The sequence below is a fragment of the Leptosomus discolor genome, chromosome 21, assembly GCF_034619465.1.
Source record: "Leptosomus discolor isolate bLepDis1 chromosome 21, bLepDis1.hap2, whole genome shotgun sequence".
Lineage (NCBI taxonomy): Eukaryota > Metazoa > Chordata > Aves > Leptosomiformes > Leptosomidae > Leptosomus > Leptosomus discolor.
The window spans coordinates 3,788,605-3,814,083 of NC_141411.1; the positions used below are offsets into that span (position 1 = coordinate 3,788,605).

A 25,479-nucleotide genomic window follows, 5' to 3' on the forward strand; every position below is an offset into this window, starting at 1 on the left:
TGTACAAAGGAGGCCACCGCGCTGGCACGCCGTGTTTCGGTCGTGCTCTTTGTACAGCTGAGTAGCTTTTATAAAGCATGTGGGCGCAGGATGCGAATTGAAGGCTTTTTGCACGAAGTGAAGGCTTTTTGCACGTTCTAGTGTCTCTGCTTTGATTTCTCTTCAGTTCCAACGTAGTACTTTAGTAAATCAGTTGCTTTTTCTGTTTATATGTGCTCATGCAAACGTGCGCACGTGCAGGTGTTCCTTTGGGTTTACTGTAACGTAGTGTTACCCTTATCTTTTTTTTTTCCCCCCCCGCTGATTTTTTTGTAAACAGTAAAATGTTGGAGAGGCTGTGGGAAATCGGAGAACTCGAGGGTAGAATGGAAAGCCTGCAGACTTGCAAATGCTCTGGTTGCGACAATTATCTGATTTTTTTTTCTTTTTTTTTTTGTGGCTTCTGCGAGAAGTTGGTAACCTCAGCCTAGTTCCTGATGACATGCATTCCAATTCCAAATTCATTTTGTATGTATCAATTTCAAGAGGGCAGCTAAAGATCAAACGTGTGTGTGGACTGAATTAATCTCTTTCTCCTTGGAAGCGAGCCATTCAGGTTGGGTGAGGCGTGCTGGCAGCTGTCTGGGCCGTCCTTAGGAGACAGACAATTTTATTCTGTGGACCTTGTCAATGCAATATCTTTCGCTAGTGCTAAAAACTGCTTTTAAAAAAGCTGTGCGCAGGAATTATGTAGTCAGTTGAGGGAAAACTGTGGTTGGGACTGCAAAGACACGACATCTGTATTTTTATATGTCTTTACAGCTGGTACGAATCATTTTAACTATGTATAGCCGCTCTCAGATCCTTTTCTTTCTGTTTGTTGCCTTCCAAGGTCAAAGCAGCGAAGACTTCTGTAAGACATGGATAGATGCAAACATGTTGGGCGGCTACGACTCGCCCAGGACCACTCTATCCTGAACCCCCAGAAGTGGCACTGCGTGGACTGCCAGACAACGGAATCTATCTGGGCTTGTCTGAAGTGCTCCCACGTCGCCTGCGGGAGGTACATCGAGGAGCATGCACTTAAACACTTTGAAGAAACCAGGCATCCGTTGGCGATGGAGGTTAACGATCTGTATGTCTTCTGCTACCTTTGTGAAGATTACGTCTTGAATGATAACCCGGAGGGTGATTTGAAGTTGCTGAGAAGTTCTCTGTCAGCAATTAAAAGTCAAAAACATGATCCATCAACAAGAAGTGGCAGGACGTTGCGATCGATGGCTTTGGGAGAGGACATGTGCAGCCATCAGAGGAGCCCTCAGGGACAATCTCAGATGCTTACAGCTCTCTGGCACAGGCGCCAGTCCTTGCTTGCGAAGGCGCTGCGGACCTGGTTTGATAAGAGCTCTAGAGGCCAGCTAAAATTAAAAGAAAAGAAGCAAATGGAGGAGTTGGAGAAAAAGAAGGAGGCAGCTAGGCAGCGGCGGCAGGAGATGAAGAGGCAGCTCCTGGAGGAGCTGGCGAACACTCCTCCGAGGAAAAGCGCAAGGCTGTTGTCTCATGTGCACAGAGAGAACTTGATCCCAAGGAAGTTCAGGGAGGTGGCGACCGCTTCCCCTACCTCAAGGCAGATGCAGAGCAGCAGATTCAAACAGTTTTATTCCATCCGGCGTAAGCCTCTGATGACTCCCGGGGTAACGGGTCTAAGGAACCTGGGAAACACATGTTATATGAATTCTATTCTGCAAGTGCTAAGTCACCTCCAGAAATTTAGAGAATGTTTTTTGACACTTGATCTCTGTGAAACAGAAGAACTCTTAGCTAAAACTGTGAATGGGAAGTCCAGGATGCCTGGCAAGTTGGCAAATGGGTCTGCTGCTAATGAGTCAGGGAAGACTGACAAAGTGGGATCATATGGCACGCAGAGCTTGCCAGCTGGCTTAAATGGTGGCTCCTCGATAAGCAGGAGTTTAGAACTAATACAGCCCAAGGAACCGAGTTCAAAGCACATCTCCCTCTGCCACGAGTTGCACACGCTCTTCAGAGTGATGTGGTCTGGCAAGTGGGCGCTGGTGTCCCCCTTTGCCATGCTGCACTCTGTGTGGAGTCTGATCCCAGCGTTTCGAGGTTACGATCAGCAGGACGCTCAGGAATTTCTCTGCGAGTTGTTGGATAAAGTGCAGCAGGAGCTGGAGTCGGAAGGAACGAAGCGTAGGATCCTTATCCCTTTCTCACAGAGGAAGCTCACCAAGCAGGTCCTGAAGGTGGTGAACACCATTTTTCACGGGCAGTTGCTTAGTCAGGTATGCGCCTGCTTTTGCACAGAAATCAATTGGAGCCGTGCACACCACAAAGGCTCCGTTTCTGGAGCAGCCACCAGATACGTAAGAGGAGTTGCTTAGGAGTGCCTCCTGAGAAAGGAATCTGTTGGGTTGCTCTGCAGGGTGTCAGCATTTTTGATACTTGTCACGTGTTTTGTCAATTCAGTTGACTTTTGCCACTTCAGAATGAAATCTGCGCAAGTACAGAAGTTCTGAGCCCTTCATTTTAAGTTTTTACCGTGGTTTTAAAGTATCTTTGTAGTTTGTTTTGTCCCTTCCTGGTTTTGTTTCCATGGCTAGAAAACATGCGATGAAGGACAGAGAGAGCAGTCATCTTGTGCTATAAAGAATAAGCTCTCTGTGACAGGGTTTTTTTTTTTCCAGGCATATGAAAGTCATCCTGAGACCCTGAGCGTGCCTAACGTACGTTTCTGTGAGGGATGAAAGTGCTCAGTCTCTTATTCCTGCGCTGTTCCCTTGCCTGAAACATACTTTTCCCCACAAGGCAGGCCCCGAGAGCCTAGTGCGTTTTGAAAGTCCTCAACTACCTTTGCTTTCCAGGAGAAATGAAACGTGTGCGTCACGTGGGCAACTCGAGGGTTTGCATGATCAGACCATGAGGTGTACTGCGTGTGTGCGTTCTCATTGCTATTTGTATCATCCTTCTCGGTGCCAGGGAGCTTTCCACCCCTCAGAACTTAGGCGCACGTTAGAGATTAAAAGGTGTATTTTTCAAGTTGGAGCTTTTGGCTGTCAGGGAAAGGATGCTTGAAGTCGCGGTTCGTTTGAATCCTCTCTGCAGCGCGTGAACTTCTCGTGGACTTCTTAGCTGTGAATGTTCTTTGTTCGGTTGTGCCCCTTGGCTCTGGGTGATGGTGTGTTGTGGCTCGGGTCAGTGTTCTGGATTCAGCGGTAGGTCTCTGTGAACAGCGTGAAGATGTTCGCAGATCAGTGTCATTGATCTGCTACTACGATACGCTATAAATAACTTGCCGAGCTATTTATTCTACTTATGTAACTCCTGTGTACGTGTGCTGTATTTAATTTCAAGCCCCTCTGTGCACAGAAGGCTTCCTTCCCTATCTGCTAGCTGCAAATCCAGCTTGAACTTACTGGTGCCTTCAGTAAATGAAGCTGCGAGGTCGGCAGTTGGTTTCTGGTGGACGGTTCTCACAATAACACAGAGTCTGACCAGATCTGCTTTCTGGTTTTGGTACTGCTTCGTGTTCTCACTTTCTGCCTCTGAGTTTGATTGAAAACTTTTCTGTTGTTCTTATTTATAATGCTCTGGGATGACATCAGAAAACAAGCGCATCTGAAATTTCTCCTTTCGTGCTCCATTCATTCATGGTTTTTGTATAGTTAGCAGGTGAAACGTTAAAGGAATTATACACTTTGAAACGTGCAAGGGAAGTAGAGAAACTGTGGAAGGACCACTGCATGCTAAATGCTGACGCGTACTTTTTGTAGTCGAAAACAGATCTGAGGTGTTTGTTACCCAGCTGTGAATTGGTGTTATACCTGTAATGGTGTTTATCTGAGGAAGTAGTTCCCATAGAGGTGAACGTCTCCATTTTTTTTTGAGAATTGAGAAAGTAGTTTAAACTACTTGCTCAAGATAGACTTAGCTTTCAGCCTGGAAATCAGCAGAGTTTCTCTTGACTCGCAGGTTGTCTTTATGGCCGTGAAAGTGCGCTGCCTTTTGGCCATGCCCTTGCTCTTGCGATGCGAAGGGGAATGCCAGCCTGCAGGCGTGCACGCCCGTAACTGGGTTTGTGTGTGTGCACGTTTCCTTCCCAGGTCACCTGCATAACGTGCAACTACAAATCCAACACCGTGGAGCCCTTTTGGGATCTTTCCCTGGAGTTCCCCGAGCGCTATCACTCTATCGAGAAAGGGATCGTCCCCGTTAACCAGACGGAGTGCATGCTGACGGAAATGTTGGCCAAGTTCACCGAGACCGAGGCTCTGGAAGGGAGGATATACGCCTGCGACCAGTGCAACAGTAAGTCGGATGCTGCTGCCGTCTCCGCCGTTAGAAGCACCGTCGGTTTTCCCGAGTGAGAGGTGTCTCATGCGTGTTTTGTGTGGCTGAAAACATGTTTTGTGGCCTGTATGTGTAGGAAAACTGTTCTTCGTTGGTGCTCGTGCTGTTTTGTTTCCTCCTGTTGGTCATTTCTGCTCCTTTGGGCACCAGTTTGGATCTGGTATGTCGTTTCTCTCTCGTCTCCAGCATTCAGCAGCACAATTTACTAAGGGTTTAATACGACCCTGTTCAGAACTGCTCTCTCCGCTTGTGTTGGAGGGGAAGGCAACTTCAAGAATTTTTTTGGGGGGGAGGGGGTTGGCTTTAGAGACACGAGAAGGAACCTTATCCCCTATGGTTTGCTCCTCTGCATGGCAGGAAAGGTTTTGTAACAAGTCATCTCTGTGCTGCTTGTTCTTGATTGGATCCTTTAACCAGAAATCACAAACGCAGGGTTCTCGAGGTCTGCTGCCAGGTTAGAGCTTCCACCTCTCTGTAGGCATTTTGTCAAGAAACGATGAACTGACATTATCCTGGGAGTCTCAGGTTAATGTATTACCCGTTACGTGACTGCACGTCTTTTGCTGCGCTCAGCTAGAAGATGACTTCTGCTTTCCTGTAGTAGGTCTGAGTGTAAGGTCATTATGTGCCTGAAAATAATTTTAGCCTTGTGTATAATCATGCAGCTCAGCTACTCTGATAAGCTCGATTTGAAATTTTTTTCGTGCAGGTATTTATGGCAAATGTTCATCCCCTTGGGAGGAAAATGCCAATAATCTGACTTACGTTGCAACTAATCAGCTGAAGTAGCAAATATTTGTAGAGGTCTGTTCTCTATCAACTTGCAAATCTGTTACCAAACATCTTCAGATAAGATTACTGTTACAGATTACCAAATAAAAGTGTTAGGGAGTAATCGTTGACTAGCTGTTCTTGAAACAAAGCCAAATACAATTTGAACAGATTATGATTCACAAATAATGTTCACAAAGTCGATATGGATGAGTACAGCTTCATCTTAACTCTGTTTTCTTTGATTCTTTGTGAAAGCCCGTATTTTTACAGTTCCTTCAGAGTTAAATGGCTAAGGAAACATTAACCAGCTGAAAAAAAAAGTCAGGGAAAGGCAACCAGCCTACGTCTAGGTGCCAAAAACGATTGGGGGCACTGCTTGTCAGACGTGACGGAGGAGGAGCAACCCATCTGTTCTGAACTGGTGCAGTGAGGTGCAGAAATCTAATTAACAGGTGTATTTCTTATTGGAAGCTCTGAAAGCCACCTGTCTTCCTCCTGGTACAGTCATGCATTCAGTGTCCTGGAAAAAGTAATCACTGGGAAGAGGAACCTTTTTTCCTCTTCTCCAGTTTCAGTTCAGCAGTTGTTTCACGTTCTTGGGCAGGCAGAATCCCTGCGAGAGGTGGAACCTTGCTGGAAGCATTTTCTTCTGACTTGTATTCATACTCTTGAGCTAGGGAAGCTTGCTACTACAAGCCTTCTTCTGATGGTGTAAGAGGATCAAAGTGGTAGACGGAACACAGTGTCAGAGAGTTTTATATTTGTATGCTGGTGGTTCACCTGGTGGGACTGCTACGGCCCTAGAAGTCTTTGGCACCAGCTCTGCCTTAGTGTTTCTGGTGTATTTCTCGGATCAAAATGTCAGCACGAGCAGCTTGGAGGTGATATCTGTGTGATTATAAGCATCACAAAAGTGACAAAGTTTTAGTATTTTTAAACATGTGAGTTTTGGTCCTAGGGAAGTCCCTGCTCTGTGAAGGAATTCATCAGAAATGTTTACTTGTGTGTCCATCCCCAGCGCGTGTGTGCTGAGCTGCTGCTACTGGGAAAAAAAGAGTTCATCATGTGCTCTTTTCCCCTTCTGAAAATTAATTACACCCTAACAATCTTTGCCTTGGTTTTTTTGGTTGGGTTGTTTTTTTTTATTGGTAGGCAAACGGCGAAAGTCTTCTCCTAAACCTCTTGTTCTGAGTGAAGCTAAAAAGCAGTTAATGATCTACAGACTACCTCAGGTCCTCCGGCTGCACCTTAAACGATTCAGGTGAGTGGGGCGCGCTACGGAGTGTCGGGCAAGTGGCCTGCCTCTGGCTTTTTGGAGAGCAGCCATGAGTGCAGGCCTGTAACTTCTCTCGCTGTCTGGGAAGCGCGTGTGTATCAACATTTGACCCAAGCCAGATGTCTGCTGCCCTCTCAGAGTACCGCTTACGTTGCAATCAGTAGCTTGTTTGTAGCTACGTGTTTCCTACGCCCAATGTAATGCTTTGTAAATATTAATACTGATTTCCTTGAGTTGTGCTCAGTGGTATTTGTCTGAGTTTGCAGAGAACTTGAAACAGGGGCTGTGAGACTGGTGATCTGAGAAGCTGAGTCAAAGGTTGATTGAAGCTGAAGCCTGTGATAGTTAAATGCCAATATTACGTATTTACCTGTTGAATGAAACGTAGCAGACAGAGTTCAAAATACTATGAAAACTTTCTAAAACGTTTAGCACAGGCGATTGAGGTGTGCTATTTTATGTATAGCATATTTTATGTATATTTTATGTTATATTTATGTAACTGAGTGTTTGAAATGTGGTTTGACTGTCACAGTAGGTGTTTGGCTTGCTTTGTGTTTGGCTGTTGCGAATCTCAACAATACCCTGAGTATAACAAGTGGGCATTGATGACAGAGTTAGCTGGGTGCAAAAGGTGACTGCAGTAGATGTTGGAGTGAAAACAGAAGGAAGAAATGTGGCCTGTTTGACCCTAGCAGGGCAAGCTCTTGGGAGCTGTTGAGCAGCGGCTGCTTGTGTGCGCACCTTCCCGCAGCCCTGTACCGCTGTTGAGAGCAGGATCCCGAGTCTTTGATTCGTGCCCTTGTGTTTGCAGGTGGTCTGAACGCAATCACCGTGAGAAGATTGGGGTCCATGTCCTCTTTGACCAGGTATTAAACATGGAACCTTACTGCTGCAGGGACTCTCTCTCCTCTCTTGACAAAGAGACCTTTGTCTATGACCTCTCCGCTGTGGTGATGCATCACGGGAAAGGGTTTGGCTCAGGACACTACACAGCATATTGCTACAACACAGAGGGAGGTGCGTGTGCCTTGTTACGGCGGAAACAAATTCCAGAAACTCATGTTTTATTCCATAGACGTCGTGCGTTGTAAAGCTTAAGGATCAAAGTTGTTTGGAATCGAGTTCCCTGACATTCAGTAGTTTGTTTCCCAGAATGTATTGCTAGTAGCATGTTATCTTTTTTTTTTTTTTTTTTCCCTGCATAAAGCCACAGATTGCTGCTCTTTGCTTTGCCGCCCTTCGGGATGCCTTTTATTGCTTGCTGTTACCAGCATGAATGCTTCATTTTCTCTTGCGATGGAGCTCCGTGGAGCTGCTCCAGCTGGGTGTCTTTTCTCAGTATCCTTGGGATGATGAGATAAACAGAAAGTGTTTTGAAACTGGACAGGAACTATTCATGAATAACATCCGCAGGGTTTGTGTGAATTTCCAGCAGTCTCTTTCTGCAGCTGAATGAGTATTGACTCTGCCTTCTGACTTGTGGAGAAAGAGGTACAAATTGGCTGTCTCCAGGGAATTCTTATTTTCCTAACTCAGTTTTGGGGCTGTAATACACACTTGGTTAAATTATGGTTTGGTATTTCTAAACTCTGTTAACAGCCCAGAAACCATCAAAATGTTTCCCAGATTCGAAACGCCTTTTCAAAACATCTGTAGAGGGAAAGAGCGAGATGCCTTTTCTCCTACATAGCCCTTTTTCTCTGTGGATGTTTCCTATGAACCAGTTCCAAAATGCATTCAGAAGGAATTACGCCTCCCTCGCTAATGCCCTCTTTCTCCCTTTGATTCCTAGGTTTTTGGGTCCACTGCAATGACTCCAAACTGAATGTATGTAGCGTGGAGGAGGTGTGCAAAACCCAGGCCTACATTCTTTTTTACACTCAAAGAACAGTGCAGGACAAAGCAAGAATCTCAGAAAAACAACTCCAAGCTCAGGTGCCGTCCAAAAATAGCGATAAGGACCGAAGACTGCCGTTCCCGTGACGGGGAGCTCTCTAACTCAGCCGACAGTCTCCGTTTTGTTCTAAAACCATTGGCGTTCACATCTTTCCTCTTTGTAGGAAGAGAGGCTCGCTGCAGGAAGGGGATCAGATCGCGATGTTTACCGCCCAGGGTCTGGAAAAGCGTATCGAGCTGTGCAATTCTGACACGTAAGATTGTAGTCAGAATCTTGGTTTTCAAGCATCTTCTTGTTAAATTATGCTCGCAGAATGAAACGAGGAAGTTTGATGCTGTCTATCGTTCATCCCATATCAAAAAGGAATTGCATAAGGCCTGTAACAAATGAGCACAACCAGGAATTAGAAGCGTTCGGCTGGCTCCCAAAGCCCTCAGTACCTAGTAATAATGCTGGTAAAACTCCAGAAGGAACAGGTATAGTACCCTCCCCTTCAATTGCCATTCAGATTTCCAGGGTTTGAATCACACAGTCACCCAGGTATTTATTTGAACGGTTGTTGGATAGATGTAGTGACTGCCCTGAGAGCCATTCTTGCTGGAGAAATGTTTAACGTTCTTCTACCAGAGAAAATATTCCCCAAGGCCTCAACTATCTCTGTGATACCGATTTCCGTGCCATCAGTTGAGGGCCAACCCGTGGCTGGCAAGCTTTGTCAACGGCGCTTTTTCTCAGTGTTGCCGGGGCTGTGTGCAACACCCGGTGGTTTATTCTCTGGGCTGAACTGACCTGGCAGCTAAATTCACTAGGAATGTGATTTTAAAACAGTTCTGCTCTGGAGAAAGAGTGTTTAAAAACAAAAAAACAAACCCCTGTAATAAAGCAGGAGTGGACCTGTGTGTCATATCTGTTTACAGTGGCAGCAAAAACAAAGCCGACACTCCAAGCTTCTGCTGGCGAGACTTTGTCATCAGGATCGTAAAGAAGTCTGAGCCCAGGCTTGCACAGCTGTGACAGCAGGAGCGGGGAGCTTGAAGGCATCTTACACTGGCAAACTAGCACTTTTTTTTACAAGTGTGGCTTGTTTTCCTCAGGGGCACAGCGTGGGGGTAATACCGCAAGGGTTGGGGGACAGAGGCAGCTTCTGTTCCTGCTTCTGTCACGGAAAGATTCGTTGCGGTGGTCGCACGAGGCCCAGGCTCGCCGGGGGCAGCGAGGTTGCACGGGTTGTGGCGCGCAGGCTTCCGACTGTGAAATCTGTTCTTTCTGCTGGGACATAAAGGGAAGGAATGTAGTTAATGCTCAAATTCCAGGTGGAGTTTGAAAGGCCGCAAAAATGTCTGTATCTGTAATCATCTTGATTTTAGAGTTCTTTGAGAAACATAGGGCCTTAGTTGACTGTTTATGGTCACTTCTCAGCCTACAGTTGCACCTCAGGTGTTTTTATAATTTGGGGTTTGGCCGCTCACGTTTCGTGTCGTAGTCAAATCTGAATACGTGACTGCAAAGAGACGCGCAGTCTCGGTGGTTTGGTGGGTTTGTTCAGAGTGGTTAAAGCAGAAGTAATCTGAACTACGAGGTTCTTCAAAAAAATCAGTTCCATTTTGAGGCAGAGAAGTTCTGAAAGTGCGTTTCTCTTCCTCTTCTTTTATTCTTGTCGTCATTCGCCCATCAGACACACACTGACAACCCTGTGTCGTTGTCGGAGGGGGGAAGAGGTAAGTTTCCCAAATACTCTCTTTCCGCTGCCGCTACCGTGGCTTTTCGTCCCCTGTCCTGTGGGCAAACTGGTCTCTGCTGCTTTGGCCGCTGTTCCCCGTGTCAGCCGTGCAGAGGTGAGCACAGCAAACAAGACACTTTTGGTTTGTCAGAGCACGCAGTCGCTCTAGGTCTCCTCTGTCCTTAAAGGTTCCTGTTTCTTGTATGTCCTGAGCAACGTGCTGCTTTTTAAGCCTACAAAAATGGTCTTTTTGACAATTAAGTGTAATTTTGAGGTAGTATGCTCTTATTTTGGGGGGAGATGAGACAGTTCCAGTATGGGAACTGATCGATGGGTCTGGAAGGATTTCTTATGAATGTCTGCATATCTCTGTGTTTACTAGGTAGGGGATTTTTTTTGTCCTGCCAGTAAATAAGATTAATAAATGCAATAGGCCAAATGGAGATCCAATCAAAGTAAATCTGACTGCAGGGGACGCCGAGTAGAAGCTGACATTCCTGAAAGAATCAAAATCAAGTACTTGTGGTTATCAGATACACGATGGATTCTTTTCTAGAGCGCAGTATATGCTCCGTGAAGACTTCGTGTCTCAAAAAGAACATTAAAGGAAAAATAGTGCTTAACGTTGCCTTTTTCATCTCAGAGGTGGAAGGGGAAAGTGGTATTTTGCCCACGCATCTGTCCTTCCAGGCCTGTCCACCCTTTCAGAGGGTTGTATTCTTCTAAACGACAGTCGTGGTGTGCTGTGACGGAACAGCCACTTCCCGAATCCCGTAGCCACGCTGGCCCTGTTTCTGTAAAGAATCTGTTAGAAAGGCAAACTTAACGCGGCATTAATTGTCCTGCAGGGAGCCGAGACTCTTCGCTACGAATGCTCATCTTTTGACTGAGTGTTTTGCATTAATATTTGAAATCAGGTAGAAACACAGTTGTCGCGTGAATCGAGTAGGTGGCAGAGGGGAGTGAGGAGCTGGGAGCGTACCTGGAGCCGTCGCTGCGTCTGATTGCCCAAGCCGATTTTGTAGCATTTGCTGGTGGCATCTTTTGACATGAGCGGCCTCTCCACGTGACGTTAGCCTAGTTGGGCTGAGACGTGGGGATGCTGCAGTCAGAAAAACGATTGCCCTGATAGGGAAGGAAGGAATTATACTTCGAAGTAAACAAAAACTTGCTTTTTCCAACACTGTGAGGTTTCTGTAATATTTAGCTTTTATTTGGAAGCGATAGCGTATAGCATTTTTTATGCTGTTTGGTTTATATTTGTCTACTGCAGGCTTCTTTCTATAAGCATAGCCCCATGCTCCCTCCATGGCGGGCACTGTTTTAGAGTGTCCTGGTTGCCAGAGATGCTGATCAGGAGTTACCTCTCCGCGTCGGTGAGGTGGAAACACTACTTGCAGTTGCAGCAAAGCCCACTGAAGCGCCTGCCTGACAAAGGGCAGCCTGTAAAGCAAACGTTGTCCCTCCTTGAACGCTACGGCTTCAAGTCCTGCTGATGCACTGGTGGGTGTTCAGAGTAATTCCAGGTTTGGGCTCTGCTTCTGCAAACGCACAGGCAGAGGATGTGACTTAACTTATGCCTGCGAGTTGCAAGCTGCGTGCCTGCAACGTAAAAAAACCTTTATTTTGGTACAACGGGGAGCAGATGCAGTTTCTCTGTAGTGGGATTCCTGTACTGGGGTTCCAGTCTTGCGCCGAGGAGTCAGTGGCCTTGGGCAATGCTCGGAGCGAGCGCCAGGGTTTTGGCACCTCGCAGGTGGGGGTTGGAAGGCGCAGGAGGCCGCCGTGCGCTGGCAGGCTGGCGAGTGGGCAGCCGGTGGGACAGAACTGCGCCCGGCAAATCCTTAGTCCGTTCAACTTGTCAGTAAATTGGCATTCCTTAATTTTGTGTTTTCGAGAAGGAAGAATCTTAATGTATTCATGGCCAGGCATGACACAGCATCCGCTGTAGTTGTTGGAAACCACTTTATTTTAGCTAACTTTATTCTACTAGCAAGTTAGTTACGTAAACTTGCCTTTATGTTCTCCCTGTACTGCCTGTATTCCCAAGCTAAACTATGCATACCACAAAAATAGTTTTCTCTGCAAAGCGTTGAAAAAAAACCCCATTTTTTTCCCCTTTCTGATCAGAACAATTCTCTGGTCTGGATTTGAAGTTGTTAATGTGAGGCAGCAAATGGAATAATGCTCGTTAAATGCTCAACATCAGACTTTTATGGGTGGCAGCACCACCCCCACTTGGGGACTTCCAGACATTTTTCTTGAGTGAAGGAGTGAAATGGGAAATGGTAAAAGCGTTAAGTGTGTCCTATGGACTCGCTGTCAGGAGGGGTTTTTGCTTTTAGAAGGCAAGGCTTCTGGCGTAAATATTGTCTTGGTGGTAATTTAGAAACTCTTATTGATTGTAATGACCCCAGGCCCGAATATGCTTAATTGCATCCCAGTGAGAGAGACTAATGAAACTTCTGGCTGTGGCCAGGCTACCCTGGGATGAGCTCTAGCAGAAGCCAGTGGTGTCATAGAAGGAGAACTACGTAAGCAAGAGACAGGGAGGTGAGTTTTACCTGCCAGTAGAGTTTTGTGAACTAATTTTCTACGATTCCTTAGATTTGGTGCCTTGTATCCGATAATATTTCGCATGGGAGAGAACCGTTGTGAATTCCCCCATCCTGCCTGCAGCAGCAGACAGATTGGTGTGGTTTTACAAGTACTCTGCCACGGACATTTTTACATTTCATACCTGTACGTGAATGAAGTTTACCACCAAGCTCAGAAGCTCAAGTGTTATGGGTTTGAAATCTCTGTATTTGTCAAGTAACAGCCTGGTCAAAGGCAGATTAGATTTGGCTGTTTAGATTTTCTGATGTCATCCAGGCCCCTCCAGTCAGGTCAGTAAATTGACGTCTGTCAGAGCCTGTAGCATAGAGCAAGGAATAAAAACTCCAGTGGGGTTTTTGCTAGAGTAGCTGTAGCTTTGGGAAGCACCTTCTGTTACAAACCTAATGGTTAGAAAAGCAAAAAAAAAAAACAAAAAAAAAAAACAGTTCCCATTGTCATGGCAGTGTTTGCACAGGTTTCCTCTCAGCAGCCTCGCAACTGCTTCCAAACATGAGCAAACCGTGAGCTCTGGGAACGCCTGTGGTGTGTCCTATGCGACAGGTACAGTTGTGATAGGTGGCCGAGTGTCCCTTCATCGAAGGACATCGTGAAACCCAGCCCCCAGCTCTGAACGAGGCCGATCCCTTCGGCAGGTTTGAGATCCGATAGGGCGGGCTTCGGCCGAGGATTGAGTGGGAACAGAAAACCTCCATTCAGTGGGGTTTTTGGTGCCTGCGACATTAACATTGATACCCGTTTATTGCCGAGGGGAATATGAATTCTAGCTATGGGAACTCCCGTTCCAGCAAGCTTCTACACTGACAAACCCCCATGTTTGAATGATCAGAAGCTGCAGACGGTAGTTACCTGCGCCAACTCGTGATTGTTTGTCTTAGTTGATTGGAGGGGTATGTCTTTAGGCTGCTCCCGCTGTTGTGCTGGTTTTTATTTTGCCCGGGTGTGTATGGGTTCCACGTGTTTCGAGGACGTGTTTCGAGGACGGTGGGCCAAAACTCTTTCAAAAGGGTTCTTAAGTGTTCACAATGAGCTTTGCAATAAAAAAGGGCGAGAAAAAGACAGAAAAAAAAGACCAGCCCAGAGGGCCCACGATGGACTTTAACCACTGTTAACTCTTTATTGTTCTGAAGCTTGTGCGTGTTACAGACTGCACTGCAGCTACAGCACAGCGCTGTACCCTCAGGGCTCTTCCTGAGCTGCCGTGCTGCTGATGCGGGGTGGGGAAGGAGTTGGGATGAATGAAACGACCGGTAAAAGCCCAGCCAAGCGCCAACCACAGCCCTAAGCTGTGATCGAAGTTTAGAAGAGACAAGAAGCGTCTGACAAGGGGACCTGGTGTGTTAGAGGGTGGCGTGTTTCGCAGGCAGAGCCATTGCAAACCCCAAGCGCGGTCTCGTTAGCAGCAACCTCCTGCTGGTTTTGTGGCGAAAACTTTCTCTGGTCAGTCGCCTCATCCTGGCAAAACGAATGGTGCTTTCCCATGAGATATTACAGTTCCTAAGGAACAGTACCCCAAATTCTCAAGTTTTATAAAGGAGCTGCCTACTTAAAGCCCACAACGTCACTGTAAATGCTTTGCGTAACGAAGTGAGAAAGGAGGTGGTACAGTTGATGACTTCACCTCATTTGATTTGTCATTTTTAGTCCCGATAACACACTTCCAATAGAGGTGGCAGGTGGTGAATTTGATTTTTTTGTTGTTTTTTTTACCATACTCAAGTGCTGCGCCCTGACTTGTCAAACCAGGACTTGGTGGACCCTGGAGTGAAGGCCTCCTCGTTTCTGTTCCTGCTTTTAGAGCCGCTTTCTGGGGGAGCACGGCGTCTCGGGGCGCGTGGGGCTTCTCACTGTTGCTGCCGCTAAAGAGGAACAATCACATCCCTTCAGCGTGGGCAGGGGTTCAGCCTTATTTCTGCAGATAACCCTACCCGCACCGTGGGGATCGCTTGTGCTGCCACAGCCGCGTTAGCACGAACCCGTGCCGCGCTGGGGGCTGGACGAGGTTAAAGGATGTCCGCCAGCACGGGCAGGCTGGCGCTGTGCACCGGGATACCGTCACCACAGGCTCGTGGTGCACCGCTGAGGGGAATCAGTAGCTGAGGAATTGGGATAACCACCCGGGAGGCTCCTTCTCCTGTGCAGGCAGCGTAGCGTTTGGCCCCTGGGAAGGGCATTTTCACAGCCAGTGTCAGCTTCGCTCTCCTGACGTTTATGAAATGGCATTGCTAGGCCTGGCCCTCACGGCTAGTTCCTGCTGCTACAAGATGAACCGCGTATTTCCATGTGGAAACCAAGTTTTCACCTACTTTATCAGTTCTGTAACTACAGTAACTCACCACTGGTGACCTGGAGCCCACATAAAAGAGAATTAGGTCCTATTTTTTTTCCCTGCTTAACTTCAGCTTGGGTTAAGCAGTCACAAACTCTTTAAGCCACAGCCTTCTACCCATCTAATGAGCAGTTTACAGGCAAGGAACAAGCGGCTCAGTTTGTTTCCAGCAAAACTTTTTTTTACAGGCCTGCCTGTCCATAAAAGAAACTTAAAACACAGCTTAGAAACTTCAGACAGCTGCTCCAAGAGGAGGCTGCCTGGGCGAGCTCCCTTAGGGTGTGATGGGCTTGGGCAGGACTCTCCTGGGGAGACCCCGCTGCTGCGAATGCCCTGGAAGCTTCACTCTTGACTTGGGTAAGGGCAGAATTAAAGCTGATCTTCAGCACTTTAGACAAGTTAATCCCGCTCCAAGTGAAGGTTGCCGGAAGGGTGCTGTTGGCAGAGGCTGGGTAGAAGATGAGCAGTTTTCCCTCCCAGTAAAATCCCCTGTGAAATCCCTGTGAAAACGGCAGTGAAACGCTGCGGCACTTTCCTGGGCCAGGCTGGAGCTTTGGGTGCGTTTTCCAATTTTTCAGTGACTTCTGTGGGGTTTTTAAGTCCAAACAGCCGCTCGTTTCCACTTCAAGTTTCTGGTACTTGCGTCACTAATGACTTAAGCTGATGGACACCACGCTGGGCTCATGAACGAGACTGCCTTTGCTTCAAGGGCACCACCAGGCAGCAGCAAGTGACAAGAGAATCCAATTAATGACCGAGCGTTGCTGGCAATCTGTCCAGCCGTCTCGCAGCTCGGTGCAAGCGCCCCGCTCCTAATCGCAGGTTCAGCAGCTTTTATTTTAGTCAAGGTTTGTTAAGACAACATCCAGTAAGTCACCGATGGCAGCCTTACGTACTGAACTGCACGAACTGCCCCCTGCCTGAACCCAGACCTCGGGAGGAGATTAGTGGGTTCTAAATCAAAACTAAGATTAACTATAAAATGACTTAAAACGTCCAAATTAATCCCCTCTTCCTGCAGAAGCTGTTTCTGCGTAGCTTGGATTATCCACACTTCAAACCAACTTCGTTTCTCCTCATACCAGCTTGGAAAACAACATTTTTAAGAATCTGCAGCGGCAGTGGAATGAGTTTGTCTCTGGGGCAGGTCAGGGGGCAGTTCTCAGTCACAGAACGCGGAGGCAGCGCTACTTCAGAAGAATGTCTTAAACTAAAACCCCCGTGTGTAACTGTCCAAAGAATCTGAAGCCACGGTGCAGTCCTGCTGCCGTATCGCGGAGGGCTGGGAGGTTACTCGGCTCTGCACGTGGCAGCTCCCGAGGAGCTGTCGTTCAGCCTGGTCAATCGCAGCCGTGGCTCCCACGTCAGCCTCACGTGGTGCTTTCTGTCCCCCAAACAGCGTCACCACCCGCAGCCGGACTCTAAGGTCGGTAAGGGCGAGCTGCAGCCTCAGTCCCGGGCACTGAAATGCTATGCAACACCAAATGGCTGCTTCTTCCCACACACAGTCATCATTCCTTTCCAGTAAGTGTCCCAGCTTTATCTGTCTCATCCGGACGTTACCCAGGAAACCTTCTGGTGGTTAGAGTTTACCTAGGGCTTGTCACAGTTTCGGTTTTTCCTTTAAAAAAAGTAGCGGAAGGGTCCTGCTTACAGCCCAGGACTGGGCTCGTTCCTTTGTCTTTCGGGTGTAAAATATAAATCATGTTTTTATGATTTTTTTGTAAATCTTTACTCTTTTTACACCTTGTTTTTGTAAGCTGAAGTTTCTTATTAAAAAAAAAACCCTGAAATTCCAGTGGGCTATGTCATTATTCTACATACTTTAATAAACATCTAGATGGGGGTACAGAAGAAAATTCCACGCGCAATGGCTTCGCATCCTTGAGAAAACTATTCTCGTTGAATGGAATGAATTGAAACTAAATTTTCCCTCTCACACGTAAAAGCCCCCCCCCCCACCCCCCCCCGATTGTCACTGCTTCAAGTCTGACACCTTGGCCGGGCGAGTGGCAGCTCTGCAGAGAAGGAGAACAGGACGTGCTCCCGGGGCTGCCACCGGCCGGACCCATCTCTTCTTCTGGTCCTCGTGTGCGGGGGGCAGCTCTTCTCCCGTGCAGCCGTTTCTTTCCTAGGTCAGGATTTAAGCAGAGTTAAAACAAGGTTGTTTCAAGTCTCATCAGGATTTAAGCAGAGTTAAAACAAGGTTGTTTCAGGTCTCGTCAGGATTTAAGCAGAGTTAAAACAAGGTTGTTTCGAGTATCGTCAGGATTTAAGCAGAGTTAAAACAAGGTTGTTTCGGGTCTGGTCAGGATTTAAGCAGAGTTAAAACAAGGTTGTTTCGAGTCTGGTCAGGATTTAAGCAGAGTTAAAACAAGGTTGTTTCGAGTCTGGTCAGGATTTAAGCAGAGTTAAAACAAGGTTGTTTCGAGTCTGGTCAGGATTTAAGCAGAGTTAAAACAAGGTTGTTTCGAGTATCGTCAGGATTTAAGCAGTTAAAACAAGGTTGTTTCGGGTCTCGTCCACCGCTGTACAGCAGCTTAACGCGGCTTTGCGACTCCGTATAAACCAGATTGGCTCCAGGCTTCAGTCCTCCCGGCCTGCTCGGGGTTTAGTCCCTCTTGAACCTCCTTCTCTTTTCTTTGGTGACACCCCCTGCCCGGGGACACGCTTTGGGGAGGGGGTGGTGCTTCTGGCCGCACACCCCGCTGGCCGGAGACACGTTTTACAGCCGAGCGCAGCAGCTCCCGCTCGGCCCCGCCGCTCCCCGGGGACTCACCGCCGCTACGGGACGGGCTGCGGCGCCATCAGGTCGATATCCGTCAGGTTCCGAGCGACCCAGACTCCAGCGGCGAAGAGCCCCAGGTTGACCAGTAGGTTCCTGGAAGAGAAACCGGCCGAGCTGGTTCCCTCCGTCCGTCCGTCCGTCCCTCCCGGTCCCTCCCGCGGCCCGGTCCCGCTCCCGCCCGGCGCCACCGACCTGCGGAAGTCGTTCCGGTCGGTGGCGAAGCGGTAGGCGCTCCGCAACCACCCGCGCAGCCCCAGCGGCGCCACCCCCGGCCCTCCCGCCGCTCCCGCCGCCGCCGCCGCCGCCGCCGCCATGCCGCCTCCTCGCCGCCTCTGCCCCTGCTCCTCCGCCGCCGCGCGATGCCGTCACTTCCGCCGCGCCGCGGCCGCGCCGCCACCATCACGGCGCGGCCCGGTATACCGCCCGCCCCCCCCCCCCCCCCATTTCCCGCCGCCGTATAGTACCCCCGTTCCCCCGCACATCGGGCAGGTTGCGGTTACCGGGGGCTGCCCGCTCCGAATAACCCCCCAAAGCAGCGGCGGCCCCGCGCGCTCCCCCGCTATACCGCCAGGTGAACCCCCGGGGATAACACACCCCCCATATCCCTCCCCCCCCCACCACCCCCCCCCGGGCTGAGCCCCGCACGGTGGGACCGGGGAGCCCGGTTTGCACAGCGGGCAGCGGGGGCGGTGGGGAGGTTGAGGGGGATGGGGGTAAGACACGGGGGTTCCCATGTGTGGGAACCCCCCGGGTACCGCTCCCCCCACCTGACTGTGCCGTTTTCCAGGCAGGTGTCGGATCCCGGAGCCGGGAGGGTGGTAACCCCCGCCGTGGTGGCACCCCGAGGGTCACAGTAAGTGGTGAAGGGCAGGGTGGCCTTTGGAAGAGGTCTCTCCTCTGCCCCCCCCCTTGCTTGTCCCTGAACCTTCGTTCTGGGCCTTGGTCCCAAATCCTCCCTTCGGCTCCCTCCTCCCTGCTTTCCCGCTCTGGTTCCTTTCCCAAACCTCCTCCTCCTCTCTTGGCAGCCGCTTTGTGGCTTTTTTGGGGGGAAAAAACCCACCTCTCAGCCACCCCAAGGCATCGCCACCTTCCCCGGTTTCCATCAGGAGGGGACTTCCCAACAGCAAAACGCGCCGTTAAGCCTCACGTGTGCACCCGCCGCCAGGGCACCCCGCACTGGCGCTGACCTGGGCGTCCATCACCTTTTCTTGGTGCCCTGGTACTAATCACGGTAATTGCGGCCGTCCCTGCCTCGATTTCCACGCTCTTTACCACAGATTATATATTGCCGAGCCCACGTGGTTCCACATCAAACAATCCAGGACAGAGCAGCCGGGGTCACCGTGACGGCTCGTTACCAGTGGGACAGGGCGTTTGCTGGGCGAGCTGGGACCAGATCCGGGGTGTTTCCGTGTGTTTGTGCACCAAGATGGGGCTCGGACTTGCCCCAGCTCTTGTATTATCCTGCTCCCGAGCTCTTGTACCTGGAAAAAGCGGCTTGTGGGACTGAGAGCTGCTGAAGTAACTTGGCCCAAGCAGAGGCGTTCACTACAAAGCTCCAAACCCAGCATGGTTTGCGCGTTTTGGGGTGTTCTGTGTGTCACCTGATGCTACGGGGGTGGGCAGGGTCTCTTAAGGAGCCTTTGGGGAAGGAGAACTGGCCACAGGGCTGTAGTTACAACGAGAGCTTTATTGTTATTATACAGCTTTTAGCAGTCAGAGCGGCTTATCCTCACACAGAAGTTCTAGCCATTAGCACAGCTTTCCCGTCACTCCTATTTCCCTGCTCCCTGAGAGCGGGTTACCCTCCTCTTTGGGGACACCCCGGTCACCAAGCCAGGCTCTGATGAGGACACATGCACCAGCCAAGGAGCCACAGGCTTACGGAGCCGCTCGGCTCTCGAGGGGGACGTACCGCGACACCGGCCATCCAGCCTGCAGCCACGTTTGTCCCTGCTGTTGTACGCCTTTCCCAAATCCCACAGAGCTAATTGAGCCACCCAGTTAGTTAATTGATTTATAGCTATTAAGGACTGTAATTACCGGGCCAGCTGGAAAGCTGTGTGTTATCTGCCCGGTGGGAGCAGCGCTGAGAAGCAGCCAGCTCTGATGGGCAATGGGCTGCCCCATCCCCGCCAACAGCACCGCTCCTTTGCCCGTCTTTGAAGGATTTTACTCCACCTCAGGCTTTGGGCTTTCCCGTTTATCTCCTCGGTTGCTGAGATTTGGCAGCGAGCTCCCCCCAAGCCTCCCTCTTCTCCCTTATCTCCTCCTGCATTCCTGCAAGGTCACAGACGCTCCACACTCCCGTGATGGGAGGACACTGCTGGGCAGACCAGTTCAGACCAGCTTGTTATCAAGGCGGTCCCAGCCCCCAGGACAACCTCCCGCTGCTGCTGTCAGACCCTGACACGACGCAGATGTTCGTTGGGCATCGGGAAGGTGATGTGTCTCGTCGCGGGGCAGAGCGACATGTCTGTACCTTGTCCTAGCACTTCGGGCTGGTGCCATTCCCGGTGGGAAGGCAGGGAAATGGGGAGGAGGAGACGCTGGAGGTGCCTGGCAGAGGTGCCCAGCGCCTGGCTGCACCAGGAGGCGATGCGCCGGACCGGCGACGGGTTTGGGAACCCCCCTGAGCTGCAGCGAGCTCCGTCCCTGGGGCTGCTGGGGGATGGCGATGCTGTGAGCGGGGATCAAACCTGGCTGCGGTCCTAGAGGGTGAACGGAGGCGGCCCGGCGGCCCTGGGCAGCTCTTGGTGAACTTGGCGGCGCTGAACCGCGGCCTCCCGGCCGCCCCGGTGCCAGAGCCAGCCATGCCCGGTGAGCGGAGCGCTGGGCACGCTGCTCCTCGGCCTCCCGGCGTTGGCAAAGGTGGGTGCGATGGCAGCGTCCCTTCCTGCTGGGCCCTGTCCTGCCGGGGCCACCCCGCTCTCTAGACCCTCTCACCCTTCTCCTTCGCCTCCTTGTCCCTGCAGGGCCCCGAGGGGGGGGGGGGGGTGGGCGCTGCGCCTCCACATCCCCTGGCACAAGGCTGTTATAGTCAAATTAAGAGTCAATTGACACGGGAATAAATTTATTTCCAATCGATTAAGGTAGGAAAGCAAAGCAGCGCTGGGCAGCCGTGGGAAGTCGCAGCTTCACCTACGGCTCGCAAATTCAGGCGAGCTGAGGGGCCCCTTTTATCTTCGTGGCGGCTGATTTCGAAACCTCCAGCTTCTTCCGTCTACGTGGCCCCTCCAGGCTTACTCAAACTTGCGGTTAGCTGTGCTCTTGCGATAACATTGAGGTTTAACGTTTCACAGAATCTTCCTCTAACACAAAGAGTTTGTTCTTCCCCGCTCAACTGCCTTTGATCAACAAATTATCAGTAGTTACCCGTTACAATTCCCCCCTTTTCTTTTATTCACAGATAGTTTGTTGATCAAAGCGTATCAATACTCCCCGAGCCGCATCCAAATCCGGGTGTTCTTCAGGTATTATTTCCGTTTCCAGGTCTGGTTGTCTTACTACCATCAGTTGTACCTTCTCCACCCTATTTTTAACAAAAGTCACGAATTTATTGATGATACAAGGTCCTATGGTCAATGCCAACAAGAGCGTTACAAGCGGACCCGCTAGTGTTGATATTAATGTGGTTAACCAAGGTGATTGATTAAACCAGTTCTCATACCATGACTGTTGGGCCTCACGCTCCCGTTTTCTCTTTTCCAATCCCTCCCTGACTTTGGCCAAAGAGTCCCTCACGACCCCTGTATGGCCCGCATAAAAACAGCATTCCTCTCCCAAAGCTGCGCATAATCCTCCTTGTTGTAAAAACAGGAGATCCAATCCTCTTCTGTTTTGTAACACCACCTCGGACAGGGAGGTTGAAGATTTTTCTGAGTAGGAAATGGATTTCTCTATCCTCTCTAAGTCCTCATCCACCGCTGCCCTGAGTGATGTCAGGCCCTGTTGTTGGTTCACTAGAGAGACTGCCCCAGTTGCCGTTCCTACAACCCCCAAACCCATCAAAGTTGCAAGAGTAACGGCAGTTAGGAGCTCTCTTTTCTTGTGGCTATGCTCCCGGTTGTACCAATGCCGGTACATAGTCTCCTCCCCATGTAAAAGAATCCTCGGTACCACGGACACTTGCACACAGAACTCAGAGCCATTTTTCAAAACAGCGGCAGGCAGACATGGTGTCAGCCCTGTTTTTTCGCATATCCACCATGCCCCTGGGCGAGGTATGACCCATTTCTCGGTGATATTCTGTGTCTGATTACTGCACAAGTCTCTCCTCCGTCCTGAGGTATTTCCTATACATTGCCCGTGTCCCCGTACCTGTTGGAGGGTTATCCCTGTCTTTCGTTGCCTCCAGTTACACTGGGAGGGGCTGTCCTCGTTTGAGGTATGAAAAGGGGAAGGTAAAGCTATGCCCTCGTAGAAGGGAGGTTTTGTATCATAGCATAGCCAGCAAGAGGCAGTAAAATTTGGGTTTGTGTTGTTCAAGGCCTTGTATGCTGCCTGCATTACTGCCCACAAAGGCTCACCTTCCTCCTCTGACCCCTCCATCCCCTTTGTCGGCGTTGGGTACACCCCAGAAGTAACGGGGAGTGAAGTAGTATTATTCTCTTGCTTTAGCTGTCTTGATTTCCCCTCTCCGTTCTTCATAATTCGGTTAGGCCCTATTGTTTGTGATGGTCTTATTTCCTGCTTCTTAATTAGTATATGTCCTCCCCTGTCTTTTCCCGGTTCCCAATATCTTACACCCCAGGTTCTACCAGTGAGCCACCCCGAGTCTTCGGGTTGAAGAACTTCTAAAATTATGTTGTGACAATTGCTTCTCCCTACCACCCCCCCCACACTATCGTGTCGAGGTGGCGGTCCACAGCTCTCAGGACCCCATTTTGATTTTAAAAACTTATCCGGGCTCTGGACCTGCCATGATGATGCTATGGTTTCACAGCCCCAATAACCGCAATGGTAGTGACCAGGGTAGTTGGCAGTAGCTTTTTCCGGGATTGGAATTTGGACAAAGATAATAGCCGAGTTGGTTTAGACAAGGACTTATAGGGACAACCTGGCATAGAGATGTCACAAACCTGGGTGCTCCTGCGGTTACGTTGAACTTGAGCAGAGCTGTGTCCTCCCAACGAGTTAAGGTCCAATTAAAGGGTTGGTGTGGCTTCCCCAAGCTTATGGGAATCAATAAGGCAGTCAATAATGCCATCAAAGGGGCTGCAGCCTTCGTTTTCCCCACCATTGGTACCTCTCTGCCTTCCACGTCTACTCTTTTGCGGAGAGCAACGGGATATGGGTATCTTCTCGGCAGCAGTAGGTAGTCTTCAGGGGAGTCTTATGGCCAGCAGTTACATGTATTTCCACCTATTTTGCTGTTGGGCCCGTTTCCAAGCAACTTTCGCAGCACACTGTCTTAGAACCCTGTACCAATCTTTTTCATATATTTCCCAGGTCTCGGGTACTAATAATTCCCACCCACAAAACAATTCGCGAATTTTCGCTTGGTCCCTTGATTCCCCAGGATATACCAGATTATTGCGACATCTCATGCAATAGGGCTGTCTCTTAAATGAGACACAGGACCATTCTGTGCTACAATTTAGACATTGGCGAACCACCCACCCTAAGTGTCCAGAAGTAGGATGTTTTATACAAGGAAATCCCCACAAATGTTCTATCCCGGGTGTTTCCGGTATTTCAGTCTCTGTTTCACAGCAAAAGGGGAAAACCTGAGGGGTCCCAGTTAGTTCATATCATCCACTTCCCCCAGTCTGGTCAGGTATCCTTTCTTCTTTCCAGGGTGCAAAATAGACCTTTCGCAGAGTATCCCCAGGTGGGATCTCAAACCATTGATATAGGCTACTCCTTACTTCCCTTCTGGAGTGACTCATCTACTGGTTTTCTTTTACTTATCCGTAAGTCTCCCGGTTCTGACATCACAGGCCACTCTTTAGGGAAGATGGGTCCCTTAATTCTGCTGGCATGAGTCCATCCTTTCTCCGCTGTCCGTACAGCAGTATCTGTGGTGAGTAAAACAACAACGGGTCCTTCCCAATGAGGTGTCAGGGAGGCTTCCTTCCAGGTCTTGACTAGTACCTGGTCTCCAGGCTGGATTCGGTGTATAGAGAGATCCAAGGGAGGTCTCTGTACCACCAAGCCCTTTTTCCTTAGCTCTTGTCTCCTCTTGGTGAGTTCTAAAATGTATTCTGTTAAGATTTTATCTTCGACCTTTGGATGTTCTATCAATACTCCAAAGTCGTACGGCATCCCGTGTAACATTTCAAAGGGGGATATACCAGTATCTGTCCGTGGTTGAGTTCTAATGTAAAGCGAAGCCAATGGTAGACACTTAACCCAATTCATCCTAGTCTCTATCATAAGCTTAGTTAGATGTTTCTTTATTTCCCCATTCATTCTTTCTACTTTCCCGGGGCTCTGCGGGTGTCAGGGAGTGTGGTATTCCCACTTCGTGCCAAATAACTCAGCCGTTCCTTTGATTATTTTAGACGTGAAATGTGGGCCTCGGTCTGAGTCTATTACTGCAATAGCCCCATATCTGGGAATAATTTCTCCCAAGAGAATTTTAATGACTTTTTGCAGTAGCCCTTACTACCAGAAAAGCCTCCACAAAGTGTGTAAGGTGGTCAACCAGGACTAATAAATGCGGATATCTCCCCACTTTCAGTAATTCAGTAAAATCCACCTGTATTCTTTCAAAGGGTAAATTTACTAACTGGAGGCAATCATGTGTTAGGTCCTCTTTAGGTTCCCCATATAAAAATTGAGCAGGATTCTGAATTGAGGTAGTTTCCATTTCTAATCTCGGGGAGTTAACTAGAATTCCCTCATATTTTAGTAATCGACTATCTGTAAGCCACTTATCAGCTCGTTGTTGCAACACCCCTCGGATGTTATAGGGGGTGTACACCTTTAGCTCCCCTCCCAAGATGACTTTCTCAACTTCTTCTACTAGTAACGCAGTGGCCACTATTGCCTGCAGGCAAGTGGGCCATCCGCGGCTTACAGGGTCCAGTATTTTAGAATAATATCCTACAGGCTTTCTCTGCCCCGCCCACCCTTGGGTCAGAACCCCATAAACTGTTCCATTATCCACATTAACAAAAAGTGGAAAGGGTTTGCGGGTATCGGGTAAACTGAGGACAGGTGCTTCTGTCAAATTTCTTTTCAATTCCTCCCAATGTTTTTCATCCTCAGGGGTCCATTTTGCCAACCCACTTTTGGTTAATTTTTCGTATAAAAATTTTACTTTGCTACTATAATTTTCTATCCATTGCCGACAGTATCCTAATAATCCCAATAGTTGCCTTATCTGTCTTTTATTGGTGGGTGCTGTTAGAGACAAGATTCCCTTCACCCTTTCTGGGTCTAATTTTTTTGTGTCCTTCCGTGAGCCAATGACCTAAACGCTTTACCTCCTCCTCCGTGAATTGCAATTTGGATTTAGAAACTTTTAATCCCTTGAGGCCCAAGAAGTTGAGTAATTTGATGCTCTCCTTCCTAACTTCTTCCTGGGTTTTTCCAGCAGTCAACAAATCGTCTACATCTTGTATCAAAATTAATCCTGGGTCTAATTCATAAGATTCTAGCGATTGTTCCAAAGCCTGTCCGAACAAATTTGGGGACTCAGTGAATCCCTGAGGCAACACAGTCCAACGCAGTTGTTGTTTCCTATGGGTACGGGGGTCTTCCCACTCGAAAGCGAAATAGT

General features: G+C 49.1%; 2 protein-coding genes across 3 annotated transcripts; one reads left to right on the forward strand and one right to left on the reverse strand.

Moving 5' to 3' along the window:
• Positions 1 to 896: 896 nt before the first annotated feature.
• On the forward strand, positions 897 to 8,406 carry USP49 (ubiquitin specific peptidase 49). Its single transcript, XM_009958994.2, has 5 exons — positions 897 to 2,282; positions 4,101 to 4,305; positions 6,274 to 6,382; positions 7,212 to 7,417; positions 8,193 to 8,406. The coding sequence occupies exons 1-5, from the start codon at positions 900 to 902 to the stop codon at positions 8,381 to 8,383; spliced, it is 2,094 nt and encodes a 697-aa protein (XP_009957296.1). The 5' UTR covers positions 897 to 899; the 3' UTR covers positions 8,384 to 8,406.
• An 8,520-nt stretch (positions 8,407 to 16,926) lies between these two features.
• On the reverse strand, positions 16,927 to 18,064 carry TOMM6 (translocase of outer mitochondrial membrane 6). Of its 2 annotated transcripts, XM_086476624.1 has the most exons (3): positions 17,943 to 18,064; positions 17,742 to 17,843; positions 16,927 to 17,093 (listed from the first exon to the last, which is right to left on the reverse strand). In XM_086476624.1, exons 1-2 carry the CDS (start codon positions 18,062 to 18,064, stop codon positions 17,747 to 17,749), a joined length of 219 nt encoding a protein of 72 aa, XP_086332750.1. In that variant the 3' UTR covers positions 16,927 to 17,093; positions 17,742 to 17,746. The 2 variants fall into 2 exon arrangements, with proteins under 2 accessions (XP_086332750.1, XP_086332751.1); XM_086476625.1 differs by lacking the exon at positions 16,927 to 17,093 and having other exon boundaries at positions 17,741 to 17,843.
• Between the last annotated feature and the right edge of the window lie 7,415 nt (positions 18,065 to 25,479).

What these genes read in the sequence shown, in the direction of transcription:
- USP49 (XM_009958994.2), top strand. Translation starts at nt 900, where the DNA reads ATGGATAGATGCAAACATGTTGGGCGGCTACGACTCGCCCAGGACCAC. An exon ending in ACGGGCAGTTGCTTAGTCAG is followed by an intron (nt 2,283 to 4,100) that starts GTATGCGCCTGC and finishes TTTCCTTCCCAG; the next exon opens with GTCACCTGCATAACGTGCAA. An exon ending in CGCCTGCGACCAGTGCAACA is followed by an intron (nt 4,306 to 6,273) that starts GTAAGTCGGATG and finishes TTTTATTGGTAG; the next exon opens with GCAAACGGCGAAAGTCTTCT.
- TOMM6 (XM_086476624.1), bottom strand. Translation starts at nt 18,064, where the DNA reads ATGGCGGCGGCGGCGGCGGCGGCGGCGGGAGCGGCGGGAGGGCCGGGG. An exon ending in GACCGGAACGACTTCCGCAG is followed by an intron (nt 17,844 to 17,942) that starts GTCGGTGGCGCC and finishes TTTCTCTTCCAG; the next exon opens with GAACCTACTGGTCAACCTGG.